The 25524-nt window shown below is 44.1% G+C and overlaps 1 protein-coding gene across 2 annotated transcripts in view; it reads left to right on the forward strand.

Moving 5' to 3' along the window:
- The first annotated feature begins 303 nt into the window (after positions 1-303).
- rasa3 (RAS p21 protein activator 3) overlaps positions 304-25524 on the forward strand; it is a 33199-nt gene continuing 7978 nt past the window's right edge. For both annotated transcript variants that reach the window (XM_086107783.1, XM_086107784.1), the window contains exons 1-13: positions 304-588; positions 12396-12513; positions 14472-14575; positions 15710-15804; positions 18011-18087; positions 21005-21085; positions 21799-21871; positions 23071-23144; positions 23238-23342; positions 24094-24250; positions 24319-24467; positions 25203-25317; positions 25407-25481. In XM_086107783.1, the coding sequence (XP_085963909.1) occupies positions 534-588; positions 12396-12513; positions 14472-14575; positions 15710-15804; positions 18011-18087; positions 21005-21085; positions 21799-21871; positions 23071-23144; positions 23238-23342; positions 24094-24250; positions 24319-24467; positions 25203-25317; positions 25407-25481 (1278 nt within the window). In that variant the 5' untranslated portion in view covers positions 304-533. The remainder of the gene's footprint in view (positions 589-12395; positions 12514-14471; positions 14576-15709; positions 15805-18010; positions 18088-21004; positions 21086-21798; positions 21872-23070; positions 23145-23237; positions 23343-24093; positions 24251-24318; positions 24468-25202; positions 25318-25406; positions 25482-25524) is intronic.

Consider the following 25524-nt stretch of genomic DNA (forward strand, 5'->3'; position numbering starts at 1 on the left):
TGCCATCTCTGAAATCAGTACTTCTACTTTTTTTAAAATCTGTCCTTTTACTTCAGTCAAGACTGTGAGTACGTCTATCACCTCTGATACTGTTAAAACAATACCACGGTGACAGGCAATCAAAAGTGAGCATCAATTACACGGCCATCTTCACGTTTATAGAGCTCTCGCATCCGAACTGAATAGAATATGCTAGTTCGTCTTTTCATCTGCACGTCTGACTTCTTTTCCTCTGTCACGCCTCGTAGAAGTGGGCGGAGCTCGACGAAGTCGCCCCCCCCCCCCCCCCCAACACACACAGCCGCTGTTGCTGCCGCTGCCGCTGCTGCTTGACGGACTGAGAGCTGTAGCGGTCCTCAATTGTTCTCAATCAGCCAGCGACGCGGTGCTGGGCTCAGAGTGCCATCGCAGCTATGTGCGCATAGATGTGCAAAAACCTCTGGAATATCCCATTGCTGGAGAGGCTGCAAGCGACCAGCGTGGACGTCCGCGTCCGTTCAGCCGGCTAAAGGGAACTGAGGGACGGCGACAGCATGGCGGTAGAAGAGGAAGGTCTGCGGGTTTTTCAGAGCGTTAAAATTAAAATAGGTAAGGAAAAAAAAAAAAGAATCCCCACCCCCCAATCCGAGCGCCTCGATGGATGCCTCCTCGTTTATGGGCCAGACGGGCACCGAGGGCTGGAGGAGCGAGACTGATCTGTCTTGTTAATGTTATTCTAATTCAAATCACATGCGGTTCCGTGTAGACTGTACAACAAATGTCCGTGCAGTGGAAAAAAGACACTTCGACAGCCTTGTGGCTTCGGGGGGGACTGTGGGAATGTAGCAGCTGGCTGGCACACAAGAGCCATCTCGTCTGTTCCGATTGCAATGCCTCTATTTGCCCGCAAATAATGGACAAAAAGTGAACATGTTTTTGTATAGTTCATATTCTGATGGTCATCCTCAAAATCCCCCGATACCACACCACCACAACCACAGTCTAGTCATTGATTGTTGGAAAAGCTTGCTATATTTAGATGTCTCCAGCGGGTATCCTGGTTTGCAAGAGACGTTAAGTGCATAGTGCGTACACTGATTTGTTATGAATGGAGCCAGAAATGCTCAAAGTGTCTTACAGTGAAAGCTCTGTTGGAGCTTTCTTGACCCTTTTAGACATTATCATTGCAGTCCACGATACATAGTTGCCGAAAGGCTACATGTGTACTGCACTGAATGGGTGCCTATCCCGCACATTGCAATAGATAATAACTTCAGTAGTTACGTCTAAGAAACATCATTGTCTCGGATGCAAATTTGAAGTTACCTTCAATAATCTTCCAGTCATTCCATTTTTTTGTTGTTGCGTGAAATGCACCTAAAATGGTTTCAGTTATGTGACCCAAACACATTCCGTCGTGATGATAGTAAATGTTTCTTCTGAGATGGGGTGCGCTCTGTATGTTTCTATTTTTGGCCTTTTTAATGAATTCAGCGGCACATTCATTTCCTGTGTGTGCCCTAATTGTTATTCCTGCATGGTCAATAAGGAACAATCTCACTGACATCTGGCACCCTATTCATCCTAGCTGTGATGCCCGGATTGTTTTGACTCCAAATGCGCAACAGAAGGGAGGAACAAAAGAAAAAAAAAAACTTAAATAAAATGACGGCACACACACGCGTTGAACAAAAACAGTCAAGCTGATCCAAAATGAGTTTTTGTAGCATTTCTTTCCATACGTCAGAAATACAACATGTCAATCATGCATTCACATATAAAGGCATTTATTTTTGATTGTAGCAGTTGGACCTACTTCAGTGTTGAATAAGTAGATGATTATGGCTTAATATTTGCAACTTGTTATCACTGTTTGTCATCACTTCCATGAAGCTCAAGGTGTGAGACCGCCCCCTGTAATATACAGTCGAGTTTCCGCCGCGTATTCTTGAGCGGCCGTCAAGTTGTGTGATCCTTATCGGCCTGTGCAACCCTTGCGTCACACTGTTTTCACCACATTGTCTTTGGCATGCGGTTGGCCGATGACTCAGACCTGAAGCTTTTTTGCTTCTGAGACGACTTCCTATTGGGACACTCTTGCCAGATGATGACTCCCCTGATTTTCGGAAACCAAGAAGGGATAGTGGGTGTTCATACAGTACATACCGTCTGTAAAACAGGAAACAGGAAAGTACCCCCCCCCCCCCCCCCCCCGATTCGCTTCCTGATTGGCTGCACTAGAATACAGAAGAATTGTGTTTTTTCCTGTATGGCATCAAGCTAATACATAGCAGATGCGGTGGGACACAGAAGGGGGACAGAGTTGCTGTCTCACATACAGAAGTGGCCCGGGCTGCACTTTATCTGTCACTTCTTGATTCTCAGAGGCACAGCCGGAGTTGGAACTTGGCACAAATTAACTACAGCACACGCATTTGACTTGTCTTTAACTGTTTCCAATTCGACAAACTCAAGACGAGAGCTTGGGAAAAGACATAAACAAGCTTGAATGGCATGCAAAATTGTGCCACCCAAGAATTAACTGTTTGCTCAAGTGGAAAAAAAAAAAGAGTGCATTTTGTTTGTCAGCCGCTCACTTGCTGGTTCAGAAGACGGTCGGTCCCGTGAAACCGTAGAAGGTCGTATTTGTGTTTAGACACTTTTAAACAAGCTCTTCAAGGGGAGATTTATCTGCCTTTTCCTTGGGCACCCGTTTGGTATAAATGATACTGACACAGAAAAGCTGACCAAGTCATTGGACCAATATAAGGCTGTTGGGTCAACACTCAACACTCACTTCTCCCGCGCTGTTGTGTTGAAAGCAATTGAGGCTGTCCAAACGGACGACGTTCATGTCGTCATACAGCCGGAACAACTGCAGCAATAGTCTATCTCTATTGGGTTTTCTGTTTAAAAAAAAAAAATGGTTATGGAGTTTTTATATAATCTCACTTCCAACAAATGAAAAATGTTTTGGTTCAAAACAATGCCTCTCGCTTTTGCACAGCCACACTTGGTGGGGAAAATAAGTGTGAAATCAATGCACATATCCTAATATTTGTTAAGAGGTAAATGCCAGGTTAATGTTCTTCGGATATCACCATCATCTGGAATAAGTACAGAATGTACTTATAATAAAGCCTGTACGACCGGAGTTTCACACTTGGCAGAGAGAGAGAAAGAAAAAAAAAGTGTGTGGGGGGGGGGGGATTAATGTTCATTTGTTAAAATGTAAATACAGCGTTTTTAACACATTAACCTCACCTGGAATATACTTTGTAGGTGCAGAATGTACTGTCTAATAATGCCAGATCCTTGTCCATTCACTCTTTTGGGTCAATTTACATTTTTTTCCTGAAGCCATTAAAACTAGCTTTAAACATTGAAATGTGTGCATTCATTTAAAACCACTGGATCATTTAAAATTGAAAATATGACATTTCATAATAATAATAATAATAATAATATAAAATGCACGTAAATATGACCGTGCAGAAAATTGTTGGTGTTCCCTGCGGTTGATTAACAGTATGTGGGCTATGCAGCTACCAAATTGTCCGCATTTATGCTTACAAAAAAAAAAAAAGAAGAAGTTATTTTTACCTTGATGGGTATATGGGCACTCATTGACTTTGCCTTTCTTACCCATGAAAAACTTAAACTTTCTGAAGGTTGTGAGTCGAATGATTTTCCTCAAGGGGCACATTTGTGTTGCTAGAGGAGCAGAAATAGACCCTTAACACACATTATGAGCTCCGTGACATGAGAGGTTGATGTTAAATCTATTTCATTCATACATGTCTAAACAAAGGCTCTGAATCATTTCCTTATATAACCAACTGGATGACCCAGCTGTGGGGGAGCATGCAAACAAGCATGAGTGAGGGGATGGGGGGGGGGGTGCCTCCAACTGCAGATATGCTTTTGCAAGGTTGAGACTCCAACCTTTACCCCTAACCCTTTAAGGGAATGAAGGAGCCACTTTGATTGGCCGTGAGTGAAGTTGGATGTGACAACTCCCACAGCTGCGCAGCCCTCCCTCTCATAGATCCGCCAACTTGCACTCGTCTGAGAAATTACCCAAATCGGTTGTTTCTAAACCTCCCGTGCACAGAGATGTGCCGCCTGCCACGCCAGATTCACGGTGGTCATGAAAATAGAGCCAATAGAGTCAACATAAGCATCTCAATATTCACCTACTTGAGCTACAGGAACATATACATTTCCAAGAATGAAACTGCTGGTAGACTGAACTAAAATGGAACCACTTATCAATCATGAAAGTAAATAATACAGCTGAAAAGGGCTCGGGTGAATTTCAGTGTTTTTAAAATTAGGGGAAATAAATGAGCACAAACCGATACTTGAATGAAATGTTTCTATGACATTTCAAACCAGATATTGTCCATCTGTTGTTGGCACAAATTGCCACATTTGGATTGTGTAGCTTAATTCATGTTTATGAGTATAAAGTCTTTGACTCTGCCCGGCATTAATCCAGTTGGCTTCAGTGTTGACCCAATCACTTGTTGTTATCATTTCATAGCATCTTTCAGTTCAAGTGTGTTTTTGGATGTTATGGAAACACGGCACAGCGGTAGAAACTGGATGAGTTGAGATGTCAAGAGGTAGTGTGCTACAAAAGCTGAATTTCGGCCCCTCGAGATGTATGACTTCGGTGGGCCTGAGACTGGAAGGGAAAAGTGACTTTTTTTTTTCGACAGAAACCCCCCACCTCCGGCTTCTCCCCTCACCCCCTTCACAGCTGGCTAACAGAAGTTCCCCGAACCTCCCCCTGTCCAGACTGAATAGAAGGCATGGAGCGAGTGAGAAGGGAAGGAAAACCACCAAAGCCGACGTCTTCTCTCTTTCTCGGGAACACCTCTATTTGAGTTACAATATCGCAATATACTTCCCCTGCCTTGTCCTAGAAAGCAATTTTTCTGGGAAGTACAAAGGTTTTCTGAAAACATTTGTGTTGACTCTTGAGGCGGAGACAGTGTTTCGGACACAGAAGGTCCTCCTCAGTAATCTGGCCGCAATGAGCAAGCGGTACTTGGAATAGCGAGGAATATCCACAGTAGGCCCCACATGCGGGGATGGAAGGGGTAAATAAAGGCTTCGGAGTACGCGGCTCCCTGATGTTGCCCTTCAGAGGTCCTGTCAGAGATGTGATCTCTCCCTGTCGTGACCTCGAGCCTCAGTCGAGAACCTCAGTCGTGATTTAAACGACGCAGAGTTGTGAAAAAGAACCTTAGCTTCGGACTGCATCCTCGGCAGGATCCTCGAGGGTGCGTGGGAGTTTGGTACTTGGAGAAGGCGTTCCACGAAGCGCTTAAGTGATCTTGTGGGCGGTGCTCTGGGAGTAAGCAGTTTCCGGGCGGGCAGTTGGGTCCCTGTACGTCCAGTGTCAGGTCGGTTTGATTTGTTTCCCGTCAGGGTTGGATTCCCCTCAGGCTCCCGTTTGTCTCTAGTTTTCTTCGTAGCTTTTATGCACAGAATTTCTAGACACAGTCTAGTGTTGCCAGCGTCCGTTTGGTGACATCAGTATTGCAGCTCTGTATTTGCAGACGATGTCGTCTGTTGGCTTCATCGAGACAAAATTTTCCACTCTCGGTGAATCTATTGGGATGAGAATCAGCACCTGTAAACCCGAGACCGTGTTACTCAATCGGAAAAGGGTGGAGTGCCCCATCTATGTTCCAGTGGTGTAAAATCGCCCTGAAGTAAGTTTCCTCCGGGCGGTCCTTCAGAGATAGGTTTAGAAGCTTGCTTGGCTGCTGCTCCTCCCCATTGAAAGTAGTCAGCTGAGGTGGCTCGGGCATCTGAGCAGGGTCCCTCCTGGACGGCAACGTAGTGAGGTGTTCCAGGTACGTCCCACCAGGAAGAGGCCCCGGGGGCACGCTGGAGTGACTCTGTTGGCTGATTGTCCCGGGAATGCCTTTGGATTTCCCCGGAAGAGCTGGGCGAAGTGACTGGGGAGGAAGGAAGTCTGGCCTCCCCTGCTTAAATGGAAGATGGATGCATGCGTGTTTTTTCATTAGTGCAGCCTATATCCAAGCCTCTTATAAACTTTATTCTTAGCATCGGTCTTTCTGAAAAGCCAAGTAAGGCCACCGAGCAAACATTTGGATTGTATCACATCCACATGTTTAAAGTCTCCCCCTATTTAGTGAACTTGCACAATGGAGCTGCGCAAGTGTGCGTTTGAATGCATGTTTGTGGTTGTTTATTTTTGTCTCACTCAAGTTTTCCATTGAGACTTAGCGGATTGGCGTGAACATTAGCAGTTGCCAGCGCAACATGGGAATGAGTTTGATCAGTAAGCCAATCCTGCTTTTTTTTCCCAGGGACGACGGTTTGCTGCATGAGCAGTCATTAACTCTAAATACACTTTTCCAAAAGGCTCCTGCTTGCAGCACTTGTGCCACCGCTGCTATAAAAATTGCTGGAAAAGAAAAAAGATGTAGCTACTTCTGTTTGAATGTAAGAGTCTCTATTTTTTTCTGTCAATTTAATGATTATTATGCTGATAAAATTCTGTCACATTTTCCCCTCTAATTGAGTTGAATTTAAACATTTTGGAGTACAATTGGGGCGGCACGGTGGGCGACCGGTTCGCACATCCGCCTCTTAATTAATTTAACATTATTATCTGCAGTGGTTTTATAACTGGAAGAGATGTTTCGTGCAGTTTGCATATTTGACATTCAATGGCTTTGGAATGAGTCACATAATAACCGAAGAACCCTGGTGATGCCATCAGGGGTCATCTGAGTTCACAATGGAAATACTGTGTTCGAAAATAGAAACACCGCTTCAACCAAAGATGGTTTCCATCTGACCATCTGAGGATGAAAAAAAATAGTGTTTGTCATTGTAAGTAAAAGGTAATGATTGTTTTGTTGCCATCGTTATGTTCTTTGCACAAATACTACTGCCACAAGCTTGTTCTGCTTGTGGTTTGGAAGAATGTAAACGTTTACCTGTCAAGATGATGAACGTGTCAAGATGCGTTAGCGGAAATGTCGCATCAGGACTTTGAGCCAAGGAACCAGTTAGTCACTTTTTGATGAAATCAAAGTGGATGTTTCTTTAAGATTTGCGTTAGTGGCCTCAATACTTTTTACTTACATCGTGTTATCATTATTGGTTGACATTTTGTTCAGAAAGGCTGACATACGTACTTAGATGTCAAAATAAGATGAATTGTGAAAATAAACTACACGCACACACACACACACACACACACACACACACACACTGGATCATAACTGGGGCTTTTGCTGCTTTCAAGCTACATCTTGGATCCAGTTGAAATTCCTTTCTCCTCATCTCATTTCCTCTTGTAGCATTCTCCAATGCTAACTTCTCTCCACTGCCCTCTCTTTCCCTTCCACAGTAGTTGTTCCCCCTCACAACTCACTGAGTCCTCTGCATATGATTTCCTTTCGCATACATTGCCATTTATTTCCTGAAGCCCATGTCTTCCTTACGTGTTGTGCAAACAGCGACGGAAAGTGTTCATGCCCGTGTATCCTTGGATGCGTTCAATTCGCCGGAAATTAGAAACACAAGTCGCCCTTGCTGTAACTGCACATAATCAACAAAATCAACAAAGTAGCACATCTCACTGAGGGCATTGCTTCAGCCACTTGTGCTTCCTGCTGCCTTCCTTGCATCCATCCGTCTTTGCCTCATTCACTCTCCAGTCATGTAATCGGATGGAGAGTTGACCCAGTGTTCGCGTGCACCAGTTTTTTTCTCTCATATATGCTCATCTTGTTTTGTGTGCATATGCACTTGCACACACCTTCTAAGAGCAGTGTGTGTTTTGTTCACATACAAGGGCGAGGTATTCTAAAAGGACAGCAGCGCTGATGAGCTTTGCATGATGAGAGGAGAAAGCCGTTGTTTTTGGCTGCTTGTTTTTTAATATTGAGTTGAGAAAATGAAATCCAAACCCCTTGGAGAAAAACGAGGGGGGGGGGGGGGTGATGCGGGAAAAATGTAAATGAGGTTTAAACGTGTTTCAAAAATGAATATTGAAGCTGTGGGCATAAAAGTTACAAAATAAAAGAAAATCAGAAAGCAAAAAGAGAAAGGGGTGTGGTAGGTAGGTCGATAGCTAGCTAGATAGCTAACTAGCTACAGAGACAGAGAGAGGGCGAAAGAGCTTGATAGCTAGCTAGTTGGCGAGCTAGGTTGCTAGCTAGGTTGCTAGACAGATAGACAGACACATAAAAAAATGCCCTGTAGATACACCTAAGTATGGCTTTTCAGCGCAATGATGTAGTCGTACAGGTAAGCAGTATAAAATATATCCGGTTTGTTGCACTTCAAAAAAAGCAAACAGTTGATGAAAAAGGTCATGATGTTAGATAATATCCCAGGAGTTTCAAATTTACCAGTTTCAAGTTGATTTTCATGCCATATTAAGTAATTAACTAGCCATTTGGCCAAATATAAATAGGGGTGTTCACACGGCAAGATTTGGTCCGGTGCTACGCCGGGGCTGCCCCAGTAGAGCGTTCACACGTGCAAATTAGCTCCGGCGTAGCCCCGGAAAACAGCTTACACCGGACCAAATTTGATCCACCTCAGGGAGGTGGTTTAAAAATTTGCTCCAGAGCAAATGCTCGTTAGCGAAGCAGCACCGGTGTAAATTTGCACGAGTGAACGCAACTGGGTTAAATTTGCTCCAGAGCAAATGCTTGTGAAGAGTTTACGTACGGCGAGAATGCGTTGCTTTCGCGCTCTGTCGGACTTCCGTCATGTGTTTGTTTAATAACGACACAAGACTTGGCTGGTAACATCTTTCCTTTTGTAGGAGACTGGACTGTCTCGGAGTTGTTTGTGTAGTTTGTTCATTTGTTGTGTGTTCACAACCCCCCGCTCCCCATATAATTTATTTTGTGATTTCCTCTCTTGATTTTCTGTTTGGCGCATTACGTGTTTGCTTTTCTGAGTGTCATTGAAGTCATCGTTGATTTACGTTTTCGGGGGCGTCACTCTCGAGCAGAAGGCACGGAGACCGAGAAGGAGAAGGACGTGCCTGTCCAGTCGTCGCTTGAGTTGTGTATACGTTTTAAAAAGAACCAACACGACAGCTCATTTGTTTTCTGTCGTTTTGCCCCGCTGCAGAAACTGCCGTGTGAACGCAAGCGGGGCTGCACCGACGCTGTGCCGGTGCAGACACGCTCAGCGGCTTTGTACGTGTGAACGCTCCACACAATTTGCTGCGGTGCAAAATATATCGCAACAAAATACATCGGCGCAGCGCCGGAGCAAATGTGTGCCGTGTGAACACCCCTCATGATGAGTTTGGTTATCGCTATAAAGGTCGATATCTAACTGACTGTTTCAACACATGAACCCAGAAGAACAAGTCATGGAATGTGTGTAAGCACTCATTTGTACCCTCTGGCAGATTTTACACTCCAGAAAAATAAGTAAATCCACGATGGTTTGGTTACAAAGAAAACCTTGATGCCGCAGTCCAATCGAGGGACCTATTAGGTCATGGATGAGAAGAAAACAAATATTGGAATGGAATTGGAAATGAAGGATTATTGCTGAGTGATGGAATGAACGTGAGAATAAATAAGCAAAGTGAAGCGTTCAGGCGATTTAAAAATGGAAAGTAGTAAAGATATACAATGACGAGAAGCAAGACCACCATTTTGCTTTCAAAGAGCAGCTTTTGATGGGGATAATGGGTAGAAACGTTTTACTTTTTATTTTACTCACCAGGGTGTGGTTGGAATCCCACCTTTAAACCTCGGGTATCTTTAAGAATTTTGTGAATGATTGTTGCTGTTTTTATGAACGGTGCTGTATGAATCAGCCCCCAGAGTGGCACACATCACCTTCGGTTGCATTGCCACAGGCTTCCTTTGTGATGCAGTGATGCTTAGAAAATTCTTCCAATGCCGTCTGTATTTTTAGACTTTGTCGGATCTGAGAGGTTGTCTTTTCGATCGTAATTTATCCAGGAAGAGGCGACATTGAGCCACTGATTGAGTCACTGGAGCAAAGAGATAATGGCAGAGAAAATAGGACAGCACAAATGCCCTGAGGCCATTTGAACTGTAGTTATGAGCGAAGCAGTGGCTCAATCCAGTTACACCAAACGGCAAACAATCTTATTATTTGTTTTGTTTTACATACTTTACAGAGTCTAAATAAAGGAGTAAATGAGCTTGCAGTTCCACACATCGTATGCCATGACTACTTTTTCAGGAAATTAGAAAAGTACATTCATAGAAAATACACACACACACACCCTCCGTACAGCATTTTTTTTAAATAGAGAGGCTATTCAGTTTACGATCGTGTTCCATTCCAATGACCCCAATGTAACCCAAAAGTCACAACTTCTATCAAGGCCATACATTTACACTGATCAAATGAAAGAAACAATGAGAGCAATTCCTTTTTTTTTTGTTCACTTTAAATGGCTTCCATGCTGGAAGGGCTGATCGCTCCACAAGTTCATTGCATGCTGTTTATAAAAAAGTCAAAAGTTGGGACCGACAACGCCATCACATTTTTCGAGGATGGTTAAAATGGTTCAACGTGCTCTTCTTAACAGTTGCAACAATGTGTAAACTTGCTCAATTTTATTTCATCAGAGGGTTGAATGAAATCAGATCATTTGGATGCAGAGACATTTTTGAAGTCGACGACGCGCCTACTTAAAAGACGCATCTGGATCCAGATTTTTTTCTTCTTTTTCTTTTTTGTGCAACCACTTGACAAAATAAATCAGTAAATTCAGCGCAGCATTTTCTTCGGTGTGCGTTCATTTTCTGTTTTGGTCTTTCACTGGGAATCAGAAGAAATTCTCTTGAGAAATGGGTTCGTCACACAATTCCATAAGAAAAATGACTGAGTGAATAAATTAACGCACCTTCCATCCTTCTTCAGCTGCGTAATTTTGTCGTCGAAACGATGATGACACATCCTTCAAACTGTCACTGGGTGCACAGAAACTGTGTGTGCGTGTATGTGTGTGTGTTTACACACACACACACTCTGAAAAAAGATGGTTTACAAGGCTCCCCATGGAAAGGCATAGAAGTGTAAAATTGATGAAATCTCTTGAGTATTCATGCACTGATAAACTGACTCATCAATCATGTCCTTTCACGGGGAGAATCTGTTTGCTGTTTTCTCCCCTTCCCCCATCAGGCACACGGAAACAAAGCGGTGTATTATATCTCTGCTCACAGCAAACCGTTTGTAGATACAGTCAATGCCCAGATGATCTACTTGGCACTCGTTTGTCTCTAACAATGGCTACACTGGTCTGTTTCTATGATTTAGTAACTCGGTAAAACGTTTCAAGTTACATTACCTTTCTATTTATGACATCTGTGGTCGTCGTAGTAGAATTGAGTCTTACTCGACACTTAAAAGCACACAAACACATACATGTGGCCTTCTTACGCAGAGTCACTGAGTCCAAACTACTACTGGTGATAGACCTGCTGCAGCTGAGTTGCTGAACAACATCATTGCATGTGGCTGCACACATGTGAGCGAGGCGTGTTGAATGAACACATGTGGCCCTGAGACTGCTGAGCCGCACTGGAAAAAAAAAAATGGTGTGCGGAATTTACTCTGTTTTATTTCGTCAAGTGCATTTAACCTCATCAAAAATGCGCCTGCATCCAGATGATTCTATTGTGTGCGGCCACTTAACAAAAAATAAAGTGGAGTAAATTCAACACGCAATTTTTTATCAGTGTGTGTGTGTGGGTCTCCTGGATGAAGGTGAACATAACAAAGAGCTGACTTCTATTCATCTGAGGCTTTGTGGAAGGGGAATATATTCCTCACGAAGGGACTGGGACACTACCTTTGTGTGTGTGCGTGCGCGAGCACGTGTGTGCATGCATGCGCGTCGATGTGGGTGGTTGGACCGCATTCTTGTGAAAGGGAGTGCTATCTGTCACATATGTTTGAGGAACAGATAGAGCAGACTTGGACAGGATGAAGGAAGTGTCCCACTCGGTTCCTTTCATTCACAGATCAGACGTCAAGCACACACATGCACACACACGCACGAGGCGCAATAACAACCTTGGCACGTTGTTCGAAATGCCCGCCGAGTGGTTGTCTGAAAGCATAACATGACAGTGTGCCCCGTTTAAAAGTAGCCACGCTACGAGAACTAAGCTCATGATACACGTTGTGGGATTTGATGATGTCATGATCGTGTGTGTTAAGCATGTGTGGTTCAGTCAAAATGTACACTCTTATATAAGGGTGTTTTATTACTGTGGCTGTTCTTTAATAAGAGTCACTTTTAGCATTGTTGCCCGAGTAAACACTTTGTTCCCGCTTACCCCAGCGTTCCTGCATCATAAGCACACACTCACTCACCTTTCTTCTTCTCGCTCTCTGTACAGGAGAAGCCAAAAACATCCCTCCATACCCGGGGCCAAACAGGATGAGGGACTGTTATTGCACTGTCAATCTGGACCAAGAAGAAGTCTTCAGAACCAAGATTGTCGAGAAGTCGCTCTGGTATGCTTACCATCCTGCCTCTTTCTGGTTCCTGAAGTTTTTGGGGGGGTTTTTTTTGGCCGCGTGGACAGGAAGTTCAATACAACTTTCAACGACCAACATAATGGAACCATTCCCGTCAAATAATACTTAGAAGGAATGAAGGCGATTTGTGTGAGGTTGACGTGAGGACCGACAAACCTGAAATTTCTGTTCCCTGGTGAACTGGGTTAGTTGGTTTGTTTGTGTCTCACGGAACAGCCTAAAAATTTCCAGGGACAATGTCATGCAGCACATTATCGCCATTGTGTGAGTGTATTTGTCCCTATCAGGGTTATGATAGTTTTGGATGTTTCTTTATAGTTATTTTTTACTTCATTTTGACTTTTTCTTGAGTCAGTTAGATTGAATTATTTTTACAACAGGATTATTCATTTTTTAAAATAATTTATTAGTTTCATTTTATTAAAAATTTTTAAAATTTGTTTTGGTATGAGTTTTAGTTTTTTTTGTCCCCCCGCCCCACCTCCTCCCCAAAAAAAGGTAATTAAATATATCCATTTTCCGAACCGCTTAATCCTCACTAGGGTCGCAGGGGATGCTGGAGCCTATCCCAGCTGTCTTCGGGCAGTAGGCGGGGGATACCCTGAATCGGTTGCCAGCCAATCGCAGGGCACACAGAGACAAACAACCATCCACGCTCACATTCACACCTAGGGACAATTCTAGAGAGTTCAATCAGCCTGCCATGCATGTTTTTGGAATGTGGGAGGAAACCGAAGTACCCGGAGAAAACCCACGCAGGCCCGGGGAGAACATGCAAACTCCACACAGGGAGGCCGGAGCTGGAATTGAACCCGGTACCTCTGCACTGTGAAGTCGACGCGCTAACCACTGGACTACCGGGCCGCCCTAATTAAATATAGTGAAATTGTAAACTGTTTGACCTTTCTAATCTGTACGTATGTACAGCATCACAGAAAAAAAAATCTTTTAAAATGAAACCTGAAATCCAGTTCCAGCAGACAATGAGTGAACCCAATCCAGTCGTATGCGACACTGCATAAATACAGGTCCACTTGTCAATCAGCAATGTGATAATCAGGTGCATTCCTCCGTGGCTGTTGGAATTTAACACCCCAGCACGCTGTTTCTCTTGTCTTGAAAATATCTATTAAGCATGTCCCACTTTTAATTCCAAGATTTTTGCGCCCCAAATTGGAAGTACGCCACAAAATGAGACAAATGAGGTGAACCAAAACTTTTTTTTACTCCTCCTTAACTGTATCCAGTTTATCTAAAAATAGCTACACGTGTGTTTTCTAATATTTTTGCTATAATATTGCATTTTCATGATTGAGTTTTAGTCTTACTCAAGCCGACTCAGAACAGCGGTGCCCCGGCTTAGTGAACTGTACTGACCAGCTGCCACTGGTCTCAATGATTAATGCAAGCATAAATAACGACTAAATAAATAATCACCTCTGGCCGATCACCTGAAGAAGAATTGTTTCTCTTTTCACAATGGTGCCTAACTTTATCATTTTTGAACGCTTCCATTCATGTCAATATTTGCTGATTTTCTGCGCGCGCGTGTGTGTGTGTTGTATTTTATTGGATTGCTATTTTTAGAAAGAATCTGATGCAATAACAATCACATTAACTGCACCAAATAGAAGAAAAAAACCCCATCCCATCTGTGTCACGTCTTATGTTTTTGGAAGTCCTGCCAAGTTTATAATCCTGAGCCGCCTTGCTTGTCTGCGTGTGAAATCACAACAGAAGAAGTTGTATTTTGTTGTGCCAGCGTAGGCTCTTCTTACATCTTGTTCCACTGTACTGTCATTTTACCTGCGCGAGCTCTTCACATCTCAGGTGACAACTGTTCTCGCGTGTGGAGGATTGAGTTTCGCCTTGAGGTCTTCCTTCACATAACACTGTTTTCTTTTTTTTCACCCTGCGTCCCCTTTCTCTGGCAGTCCGTTCTATGGAGAGGACTTCTATTGTGAGATCCCACGTAGCTTCAGACATCTCTCCTTCTATATCTTTGACAGGGACGTCTTCAGGAGGGACTCAAGTATCGGTGGGTAAAAAGCGAAATTGTTTTTGGGGCAAAAACATCTCAGATATGGTTTCATGTACGTGTGTATTGGTCAGGTGGAATTAACTGACCGAAGCAGTTACACATGAGGGTTCGGAAGTCATGTTCACATAAACGCATTCCATTGGCTGTCTCGGCTGCTGCGTAATAAATCAGTGGGACTTTAGATTTTTATTTCTAACCAACAAAATGTTTATATAACATTTGAGTCACATTCGAAGTCATGATTTCCCTCCAAGGGGGAGTTTGAAGTTTTAAAAAAAGCAACTACCGGTAGCAAGATTCCACTACAGCTCGACTTCACGAATTCCGCTAACCACTGACCAAAGTCGCACCCCTCGTTGATGTGCAAGGATAACTTTTCATTATGAAAGCGCTTCGCCGGGATACTTAATGGCGCTTTTACTATTGTGGCATCGCTCTGAAAGGGTGCGCTGTGGCGTACGCATCAACAGATGTCAGATGAACGTCAGGAAGTGCAGCTGGCAGTCTGTGGTTTTGCACTCCGCATGGAATGGAAAGTTTCAATGGCACTACAGTGTTGATATTGTCAACAACAAACTTTCTAGAAACACTCATTCGGCTATTCTAATTTTTTTTTTTTTACATTTTTAACCCAAACATAGTTTTCTCCATCTAATAAGGCCTAATTAACTGAAGCAACGAGATGTCTTTTTTTTCCCCCTTCTATGACGTTGCAATTTAACATAGCATTAAGACTTCATAGTTTTTAGAATTTCTGCTTGGTCAGAAAAACAAAACAACCCCCCCACCCCCACCCCCCCAAATGTGTTGCCAGTGTTTTTTTTGTGTTAAAATGGGAAATATTTCATCGCTCTGATTAGCAGTCATGATTATGTTGGTGATGTGCGATCATGATGAGAATGACATGCCAGTAGTCTACTTCCCATCCCTCTTCCCTCTGCACCAATCTCAGAACGTCCATTTTTAACACTGAAGCGCTGTGATCATTTGGAGTTCTTTTTGATATGCTTCTCAGCCGCTCATCCTGCTCACACCGGAAACGTTTTGAATTTCTTTTAATGTCGACCGTGTCTTCCCTTTTTTTTTTTTCCCGAGCTCATTCGTCATTCTGACTTGCAATGATGTGCGTAGGTAAGGTTGCGGTGAAGAAAGAAGACCTGCAGAAATATCACGGGAAAGACACCTGGTTCCAGCTCCAGCCTGTCAGCGCTGACTCAGAGGTGCAGGTCAGTACACACAAAGAGAATGCGCAAAGTCTTCCACTCTTTAAATAGCTCTCATGGAAGCTTTTCTGCTTCCTTTTGTCAGTGGATCCGTCGTAAACACGTTACGATGCTTAGCGCTGTACCTTGTTCGTGTTTGAGTCAACAAAGTACCAGCGGCATTGAGTGACAAATTAATTACTGGTATTCATTTTTGCTCTGTCATCACATAAGATGAGCCAATCCACCTTTGACCTCTTGTGACCTTTTCAAACTTAGGTTACCCTAAAAGTTTTAAATTGTAGCTTGGCCTCATCGCTCACATTCCAAACAAACAAACAAAAATATAGGCGCTAATGTTCATAGCTAGGTTGTCAGATTACATTGTACGCTCCACTCCGGTCCCAAGCTTTCGGTGGCAATTACAGTCGATGAGTTTGTTCCTGTCAGATGTCAAGACTGGACTCATGGTACTTTGTGATCCGGTGGCAAGCCGTCAGTTTAGCTGAAGAGAAACTTCCCGTAAGTGTGACTCGTTGTTGAGCAACCGACGGACTGAAGAAAGAATAACCTGCACTGCAGGGATCAACTTTACTATCATTTCTCATCAAAGCTCTTCATGCACAATATGTAAGATACCATCTCAAGCTGAGCGGGAAAACCTTGTTGTTGTTTTTTTCCTGCTTTGGCCATTTACTTCTTGCCCTTTTGAAGCAAAACCACGGCAAATAAAAGGGCATTATCGAATAAAATTAAGTTTCGCAAAACATCACTTTCTACTGATTGTGAAAAGTAAAAAGTGTTTGTTCTGGAGAGGTGTGGATTTTAGCTCATGAAACCCTGAGTGTGGATTTTATAATGAAGAATGAAGCATGAACCGCTGGCCCCCTTTTGTGGAGGTGTTGTGTTACCCCGGCCCTGGCCACCCCACTGAAACATTTCTAGCTACGCCCCGGAGTCTACTAAGCGAGCAATAAATGTGAATGGAGCCCTGCGCGATGTGGCATTGTAGATATTTTGCTGTCCTGAAGTTCTTTTTCAGGACTTAGCTTCCAGTGTTTGATCCCTCCCTCCCACATGCGTTGCTTTTGGGCTATTCACGATTCAGCCGTCCGGCGGGTCACCCGCCCAGATGTACGCGCAGTCAGGAGTACACGCACAGCCTCACATTCACACCCCAGTAGTTCCTCACAGAGGCTCTCACACGCACAGGATCCGAAAACACAATGAATGGGAACATCTGCAGACAGATGGGTGTGTGTCGCCCTGGAACAGAGACTCATTCATCCGAGGGGGCGTCGGGCGGAAGGATGAGTGAGGAGAACGGGAGTGAAAGAGAGAACGCGAGCGAGATGGATCAAATGAAGTCGGAAGAGAGCCACTCTTTTCTATTTTCAAGAGAGAGGACACATTGTTGGCCCCGTGCGTCCGCGCTCCGCTCCCTTTGCTCAAATCGCTCAGACAGAGTGTGGCGCCTGCGAGTTTGCGTCGCGATGCTGTTAATTAATGGAGCTTTTCTCGACAGCTGTACGGCCACGCTGTCATTATGCCATTAATCCAATCGCTTCAGAATAAAAACAACTTCGTCCGGCGTGACTACTTCCTCTCAGTGGAGGAATGCCGCAACTCGTGCTTGTGTTTTCGTTTCGTGCAAATTCACGTATGAAGGAAGGCCGCCTTCTATCCGTCTTATCGACTTTCGTGCGGCACTTCTCTCACACGTGATGTACGTATTAAACCAAGTAGATTGGACTACAAGTCTGAAAATATCATCATTGAATGTGCCGATGTTAAGATGTTTTTGATTGTTTTGTTTTGGTCTCACAATGTAAAAGCTGGACCTGATGCTTTTCATTAAGACTCATGTTGAATGAGCTGTTTACAGTCAAGGCAAAGAATTACGTGACTCTTTTTAAGTACATAATAAAACATTGAAACCACTTTGGCCCTGACTAATTCAATTTACTAATTTATTAGGAATGCATGATTGATACGGTTTCTGAGGCAAATATGAAAATGACATTTACGAGTCAACCGTACTTACTGCATTTATGCCCTTGTTTTGGTTCATTCCAGATCCACAAAAAAATAAATCAATCAAAAAGTACATTAAGGTTTTTTGCTTTAAACAATATTGAATTATTCTCAATTAGGTGAACATGTCCTCTTTGTGAATTGTAACTTTTGCTGACACTAAAAACATGTCCACTTTTGTGCACCTTTTTCGCAGGGAAAAGTGCACCTGGAGCTCCGTCTGAGCGAAGTCATCACAGACAGCGGCGTCATCAACCACAAACTAGCTACCCGGTGAGACTCTGCGCATGCTTTGTGTTGTTCTTACAACGGGCAAACACAAAGGCTCAGATTGTATCGTCCCGGCCATCTGCTCTTAGCATTTTGCAAAATTCAACATGCAGATAAAGCGATTGAAATCCTGGACTCTTCCACTTTTGATAACTGTGAAAGCACGGCAAAGGTCTGTACTCGATCGAGTAGCCTCCCATTCTGGCTGTACTCATCTCGTGTTGGACAGGTTTAACACTGAGGCGATATTTAGCAGACTGACAAAGTGTCAACCTGCAGGATGTGTGTCCACACGCGCAGTTTTGTAACACATCAACATTGCGAGGCAAGACTTGCCACCACTTCCCGTCAGCTGCCGTCACCATCTTGAGGACAGCCGCCCTCCGCTTTGCTAATGGATGGATTGGCATTAAAAAAAAAAAAAAAAAAAAGTTCAATCTATTTTTTTTTCTCTTGCTAGTAAACATTCTTGCGGAGGTTTTAACTACGCTAGCTTCCTCCGTGCTGGTATGAATGCTTGCTGCTGTTTTTCATCATGCCTGTTACATGACCTTCCCAAGTTGACAATTGGTTGCCGGCCAAACAGGTTTGAACCGGCGAGAGTTTTGAGCTGCGCGAGTTTGTTTCGCGGTGATGACCTTGTTACCCTCACCGACTTCAAAGCGCAAGGCAGGAGCTTCTATTTTTGCCTGCATTCACAGGTTGCTATGACAACAATACCTGATCAACAAAACAGATTTCCACGAATTTAAAGTACGGACCTGTGCTAGAAACCAATCAAAACTAATTTGCTGTCCCAGTTGATTAATTTAGTCCAGGAAAAGATCAAGTGAATTACAGATGCGTGTCATAGAGTATTCAACTATTTGCTGCCGACAGGCGAGCAAGGAACGATGCTCCGTGATCCTTCGGAATGGATGTTTTTGAGTGCGTGCGTGCGTTCCAATTTCTCCTCTGTAGGAAGTAGTACAAGTCCGATGATGAGCCAGGCTGGCTGCGCTCCCACGCACTGTGGCTAAGGTGCTTAGAGCCAAGAGCACAAAGTCATCCTATTTCGCCCTTCGAGATCGACGCTCGGACGACGGGGTGGGGGGGGGCTAAGTCCCACTCACGCTTACATTCAACACTCATTCAAAGAAATCCCGCCAGAGTGATCTCTTGACATTTGATACGAGTCACAGATTGAGTGTCGGTTCCAGAAGTGGCAAATATTTTTGTTCCACCGCGTGTGTAGTCGTATCGTCAAAATTTGGAAAAATCTGTTTTACTTTTTGTCAAGAAGCGTGCAATGTGGTTATCGAATGTGTTATTTTTGAAAGCATAAGAGTTAGCAAAACTGGGCTGATGAAATGTTCTTTTTTCCAGTCACTAATACTGTACATTCACTTTAATCCATCATTAATTATCAGGCATGCAGACGTTTTTTTTTTTTGTTTGTTTTAATTTGGCACAGAAGGTAATAAGGAATGTTACTGATTGTCATTCTAGTTTGAAATCTGTTATCTATTAACCATAGATCAGCTCCAGTAGAAGGTTATCCTTCATCTGCTATACTGCTTAGCCCGCGGCACGCTATTTTTGCCTCACTTTGGAGTGATCTCTAATTCATTATCCTGCTGCTGGAGTGGAATTGTTTTGGACAGGATATGGGGGCCGCCAAAAACAAGCGCATTACCATAAAAACCAGTCGCATCAACCAAAACAAATCTGTCTGCCGGGCAGACTGAGCGGCATGTCAGAACTCGGTGCGGCGTTGAGAGAGGGGCCGGATAGTAGGCCAAGCAGGGGTTACATAAACAAGCTTATTGGACAGGAAGTGTGCTGGCATTAGGGATGCTTAACCCAGCCTTTCTTCTTTATTAGGAATCCCTGTGCATGTGCGTGTGTGCGTGTGTGTGTGTGTGTGTGTGTGTGTGTGTGTGTGTGTGTGTGTGTGTGTGTGTGTGTGTGAGAGAGTGTGTGTGTGTGTGTGGGTGTGGGTGTGTGCGCGCGCACGCCTATGTGAGAGACGTGGTGCAATTCGCTGTGTAATTCATCAGGCTGTGTGACGAGTAGTGCATCACCGTGACACACAGGAAGTGATTCGTCCTGCCGGGTGTCTCGTCCCGTGTGGGTGATAATCCCGTAACGGCATGATGTCATCTGGGAGCGGGACAGTTTTAGACAGATTGTGTTCTCACAGGAAGATAAATGCAGAACTGTCCTTCCCACATTTGTCAAGTACAAAGAGGATAAATATATTTGGTCAGAGTTTGATAGTTTTCAATAAAATGCGCCAATGAGAAACTCCGGTTTGGCCCGTGAAGACTCCGTTGATTGACTAGTTGGAGGTTTAACCAATATGAAAAGCATTGAGCTGTCTATGGATGAGAAACAAGCAATTGCGTAGTTGAGAAAAGATGGAAAATCAATCAGGGCCAAGATTTCAGATCGCTCACAGCCAATACAACCATTTGAAATGTCCTGAAGAAGGAAACCACTGGTGTACTCGAAGACAACTAAAAGGTGGAAAGAAGGCCATTCTCGACCGCTTATCCGAGGTCGGGTCGCGGCCAGCCAAGACACAGCCTCCCCATGGTGTCCTGGGTCGTCCCTGGGGCCTCCTACCGGTGGGACATGCCCAGAAGACCTCACCAGTGAGGCATCCAGGAGGCATCCTAATCAGATGCCCGAGCCACCTCATCTGGCTCCTCTCGACGTGGAGGAGAAGCGGCTTGCCTCGGAATCTCTCGCGGAAGTCCAAGCCTCTCACCTTATCTCTAAGGGAGAGCCCGGACACCCTGCGGAGGAAACTCGTTTCGGCCCACTAGTATCCGGGATCTCGTTTTGATTTCGATTTCCTTTGTTCAGTGCATGTGGGTGCAGAGCGCGAGGTATGTTTCATGAAAAAGAAAAACATGTCTCGTTTGCGTCCCTACAGAGTGCTGGAGTGCCAAGGTCTTCCCATCGTTAATGGCCAATGTGACCCTTATGCTGCTGTCTCGCTACTTGGTCCTTCCAGGTTAGATCCGCAGTGCACACAGTTGTCTCTGCTATCATTCAACACATCACATGTCCATGCCACCATGTCGTTCACATTTTTGGGGAATACGGCTGAATGCAGTTGAACCTCATTTCTGGTTAACATACTTTTTCAATAATATTAACACATTTAATGACATATGTGACGGAGCAGGGGCAAGGCATAACAAAAATAGTGTACAAACAGTGATTCTTTTACGTATTTAGAGGAAACAAATCCTGTTTTTTTTTTCCAAATCAACAAACTTGAGTTATCTCGCTATATACATCAAGAATCCTGCCCAAATATGTAAATGATAAAATGAACCTACCTGTCAGTCACTTTCTGTCGGTGCAAAAAGCAGGATTGAAGAGGATTTGACGCTCAGTTAACTCCAGTTAAAAACTTGGCTGAGCTGAAATACTTCCTGTTTTCATTCTCCTTTCACAGTGTCAAACAAAGTAGTGTGCTCCCATCTAATTGGTTTGAACTGGCTTGAGAGTGTAATCATACCCAAAATAAACAAAGTAACAGCTGGACAAAAAAAATCAATCAATCAAAAACGTGCAATTCGGGAGGGTGGAGGGAGGTTGTTACTGTGCAGGATGACATTCAAAGCAGCAATCTAACATGTCAATGACTGCAATAAAGTCTGGAAACCGCATTGCCCTCACCGTAATGACTGCTTTCCGCTGTATTTCCGCTCCCTTCAGGTCAGAAGCAAAGAAGACCAAAGTGAAGAGGAAAACCAATAATCCACAGTTTGATGAAGTTTTCTATTTTGAGGTAAAATACTCCGTTCGTTAGCCTGCGCCACAAAGGTCGACCTTAGCGTGTCATTGTTGTGTGCGTCTCTCAATAAGAAGAAAGAGTTCAGGAAGCTCTGCTCTACATTTTGAAGCCTGGCCGCACAGAGGTACGGATGCGGAGCAGTCAATCAATGCGGCGGCCCCGATGACTTTTTAAGATTCTAATTTGCATCAACGCCTTACAAGTCCACCTGGGGGGGGGGGGGGGGGGTCTTGTCATTCCATCAATCGAAACCCTTTTTTTGGGACTGAGTACAAGCCGTAATTTAGTGAGCCTCACTCAATTAAATGGATTGGGTTTGCTGTGATTTGATCTCAAGTGCATCTGATCCACATCTCCCGCCAAAGAATCACTTTTATTGATCCATTCGGATGCATAACGTTGAAGTGGCTGACATCTGAGAGCGTGTTTATCAGCGGAGTGTCGACTTATATCGACGTATACGCATGTACGTTTGTGTGTACATATGCGTGAGCCCGCGTGTGCTTGGGTGCCTTTGAGCTTCTTTCCAAAACATCCATCCTCTGAGCATTTCGAAACGGAAATGTTCTGGTTTGAACCGGGCGATTATTTGCTATCATTGGTTAATCACATTAGCGTTACTGCGCTATCTGTCCTATCTGCTGTCCCACACTGCGCAAACATCCTGTCCTGGAGCCACGAGATAGTGCGAAGGCTCTATCATCTTTTTCGGAGAGTCTTGTTGTTTTCATCACGGCGGTTCCGAATCAGAACGTTTCAGTGACCTTAAAAGGTGTGTCTGCCTGTGACCGTCCAATGGATGAAATTCGATGACTTTTGATGAGTGAAGGTTCTCGAGGAAAAGGCCTTGATTCTTCTTTGGACGCATTTGAAAATGCGGTCAGATAGTTGTTGACCCCCATCGTCCGTGTGCGGCTCCTCCCTCTTCCTTTTTGGCGACCGCAGACCGGTAGGACGAGATTGCGATTGACACACAAAATACAAATGCCCGGGCTCTTAAGATGTGCACAGTAAATCGATGGCGGATTCCACAGTATGGACTGAATCATATTGGGAGGCATAGGATTCCAATTTTAGATCGGGGAAGACCCATTTTGTTCCCGCAAGACTGTGACCTACTTACAACGCATGATTTGATGAGATTTGATGATGAGCCCCGCCCCCACCCTATTTGATGGTTCCTCTTCTTTTAGGTGACACGGCCCTTGAGCTACACAAAACGACAGTTTGATGTCGAAGAGGAAGATGTGGACAAACTAGCTTTGAGGTAAGAGAAAGCAGCCTTGCAAAGTTCCAATCAGCTGAGTCTGCGTGTTGGAAAAAAAACAAAAAAAACCAGCGCACTCTGGTTTATGTCCAGGGTGGACCTGTGGAATGCCAGCAACTTGAAGTTTGGTGATGAGTTCCTGGGAGGAGTGCGGGTTCCACTTAGAGTTTTGGGTCAATTTGGAGTCCACGATGCATGGTAGGTGTGATGTGTCCCGCACTGGTTCGACTGACAGGACATCATCTCGTTGCTCTTTTCTACCTTCCTTTTGGAAAGAGAAGCATCACGTTTTTTGGGGGGGGGGGGGGCTCTGTGACTGAACCGTCAAGTCTGACGTAGTCAAAGTTAAGCCACAGCAAAAGAGGAACAGATTGGACTTTTAAAACTAATTTATTGTAATGCTATTAATACGAATAATTTGATGCAGCAGCACCACTCCATGGTACACGTTAACAGTACACTTTTTTTTTTTCATAGAGTAAACTTCAGCCCCCTGTGGTGAGGGGTAAAAAGACCAAAAATGTACCCTGAATTATTTTCGGGACTTTAATATGAAATGCAGTACACAACATGTCAAATGCACTCACAATGAATTGACTTACGTGAACACTTTGAATATTAATATATGAAATCGGTAGTTGCACCCTGGCTCATATACTGTGCATACTGCATACAAATGAATACATGCACACAGCACAACAGCTATATCTTCTCAATCCAATTAGAATCATATCTCTTGTTAACGTAAATAGTCCAGGATTCAAAAATCCTAAACACTAAACTGCACTGCATCGTACCGAAATGTTTCTCTTACTGTATATTGGTGACCTTATTTAGCTTACTCGAAAGGGGCCGATATGGCATTTTCAATTCTGATGCTCCCTGTTGAGCGAATCCGTTTATTTTTTGAAAAAAAAATGTAAATTTGGTGGCTGAATTCTCTTCTCAGGTACTATCTTCAGCCCAGGGAAAACGGAGGGAAGTCTGTCAAGGTGGAAGAGCTGGGATCTCTGCGCCTGAACATCGTTTACACCGAGGACCACGTTTTCCCCTCGGAGCACTACACCCCGCTCAGAGATTTGCTGCTGCACTCGGCTAACGTGCAGGTGCGCGAGCGAGCGGATCTTCGCCGGCCACGTGGCACAGGCCACACGTTTACGTTTCTTTTGTGCAGCCCGTGTCGGCGTCCACTGCGAACATTCTGGGGGAGGTGTGTCGAGAGAAGCAAGAGGCCGCCATACCTCTCGTGCGTCTCTTCCTCCACTATGGCAAGATTGTGCCTTTCATCAGCGCCATCGCGCACGCCGAAGTTCACCGCACACAGTGAGCGCTCTAATAATGATGTTTGGGGTTTTTTTTGGAAGGAGGGAGACGCAATCATCACCGGAAAGACGGACGCGTGTTTGTAAATGTGACGATTGTCTGAAGAGCCGACACTCACCATAAGCCAGCTCAGTGTTGCAGACTAGAAAGTCAATTGAAGTGAAGTGCAAAGCTGTTATTGGATCTTGTGCTTCACGAAATGTGAATAATTAATTGAATTAGCGTTCAAGAAATGATATCACGAAGATGTGTGCAGTGCTTAATCATCTGATTAGACCATCGACCAGTGTCAGGTTTTGCTAACCTCAATGAATAGCATTGAAAATGACCCTTTTTTTTTTCTTGAATGTTTCTGTGAACGTTAACACTGTGAATCTAAGATCTTTTAAATCAAGCCACATATTCAGTATTTCTAAAAAATAGGAAATCACAATACTATTTCATGGTTAAATGACCCTTATTTACTTGCAAATCCGAATGCAATGCGAGACAGATTTCTCAGCGACTCAAATCTGAGTAAAAAGGTGAATTTGGATTGAAATTCATCTTTCCTCTTCAAAATGGTTTCATCAATCAATATTTATATTTTATTAAAGCAATTCACTTCAGTTGATATTGGAAGGTCCCTGGGTCAACTAGGGGATGATCTAATGAATTGGTCAAGCACTGGATGTTGAGCTAAACTCGATGCTGGGGTGTATTTTTGCTGTTTTGACTGTTTTGCCTTCCAAACAGGGATCCAAACACCATTTTTCGGGGGAACTCGCTCACGTCCAAATGCATCGACGAGACCATGAAACTGGCAGGGATGGACTATCTGCGAGTCACACTGAAACCAATCATAGATGAGGTTGGAGGTCACACGCTCTTCTTGCATCTTAAGCAACTCGGGATAGAGTGCACAAGTATCAAAGCGCTCTCGATTTCGTCTCTTCACAGATCTGCACCGAACACAAGCCCTGTGAAATTGACCCAGTTAAGCTCAAGGAATCGGAAAACCTGGAGACAAACAGGGTAGGAAAGCGACCGCGCGTGGCTGCGCAGGGTCGGCATGCGG

The sequence above is a fragment of the Hippocampus guttulatus genome, chromosome 3 (assembly GCF_054856545.1).
Source record: "Hippocampus guttulatus isolate MCC_2025c chromosome 3, RoL_Hgut_1.0, whole genome shotgun sequence".
Taxonomy (NCBI): domain Eukaryota; kingdom Metazoa; phylum Chordata; class Actinopteri; order Syngnathiformes; family Syngnathidae; genus Hippocampus; species Hippocampus guttulatus.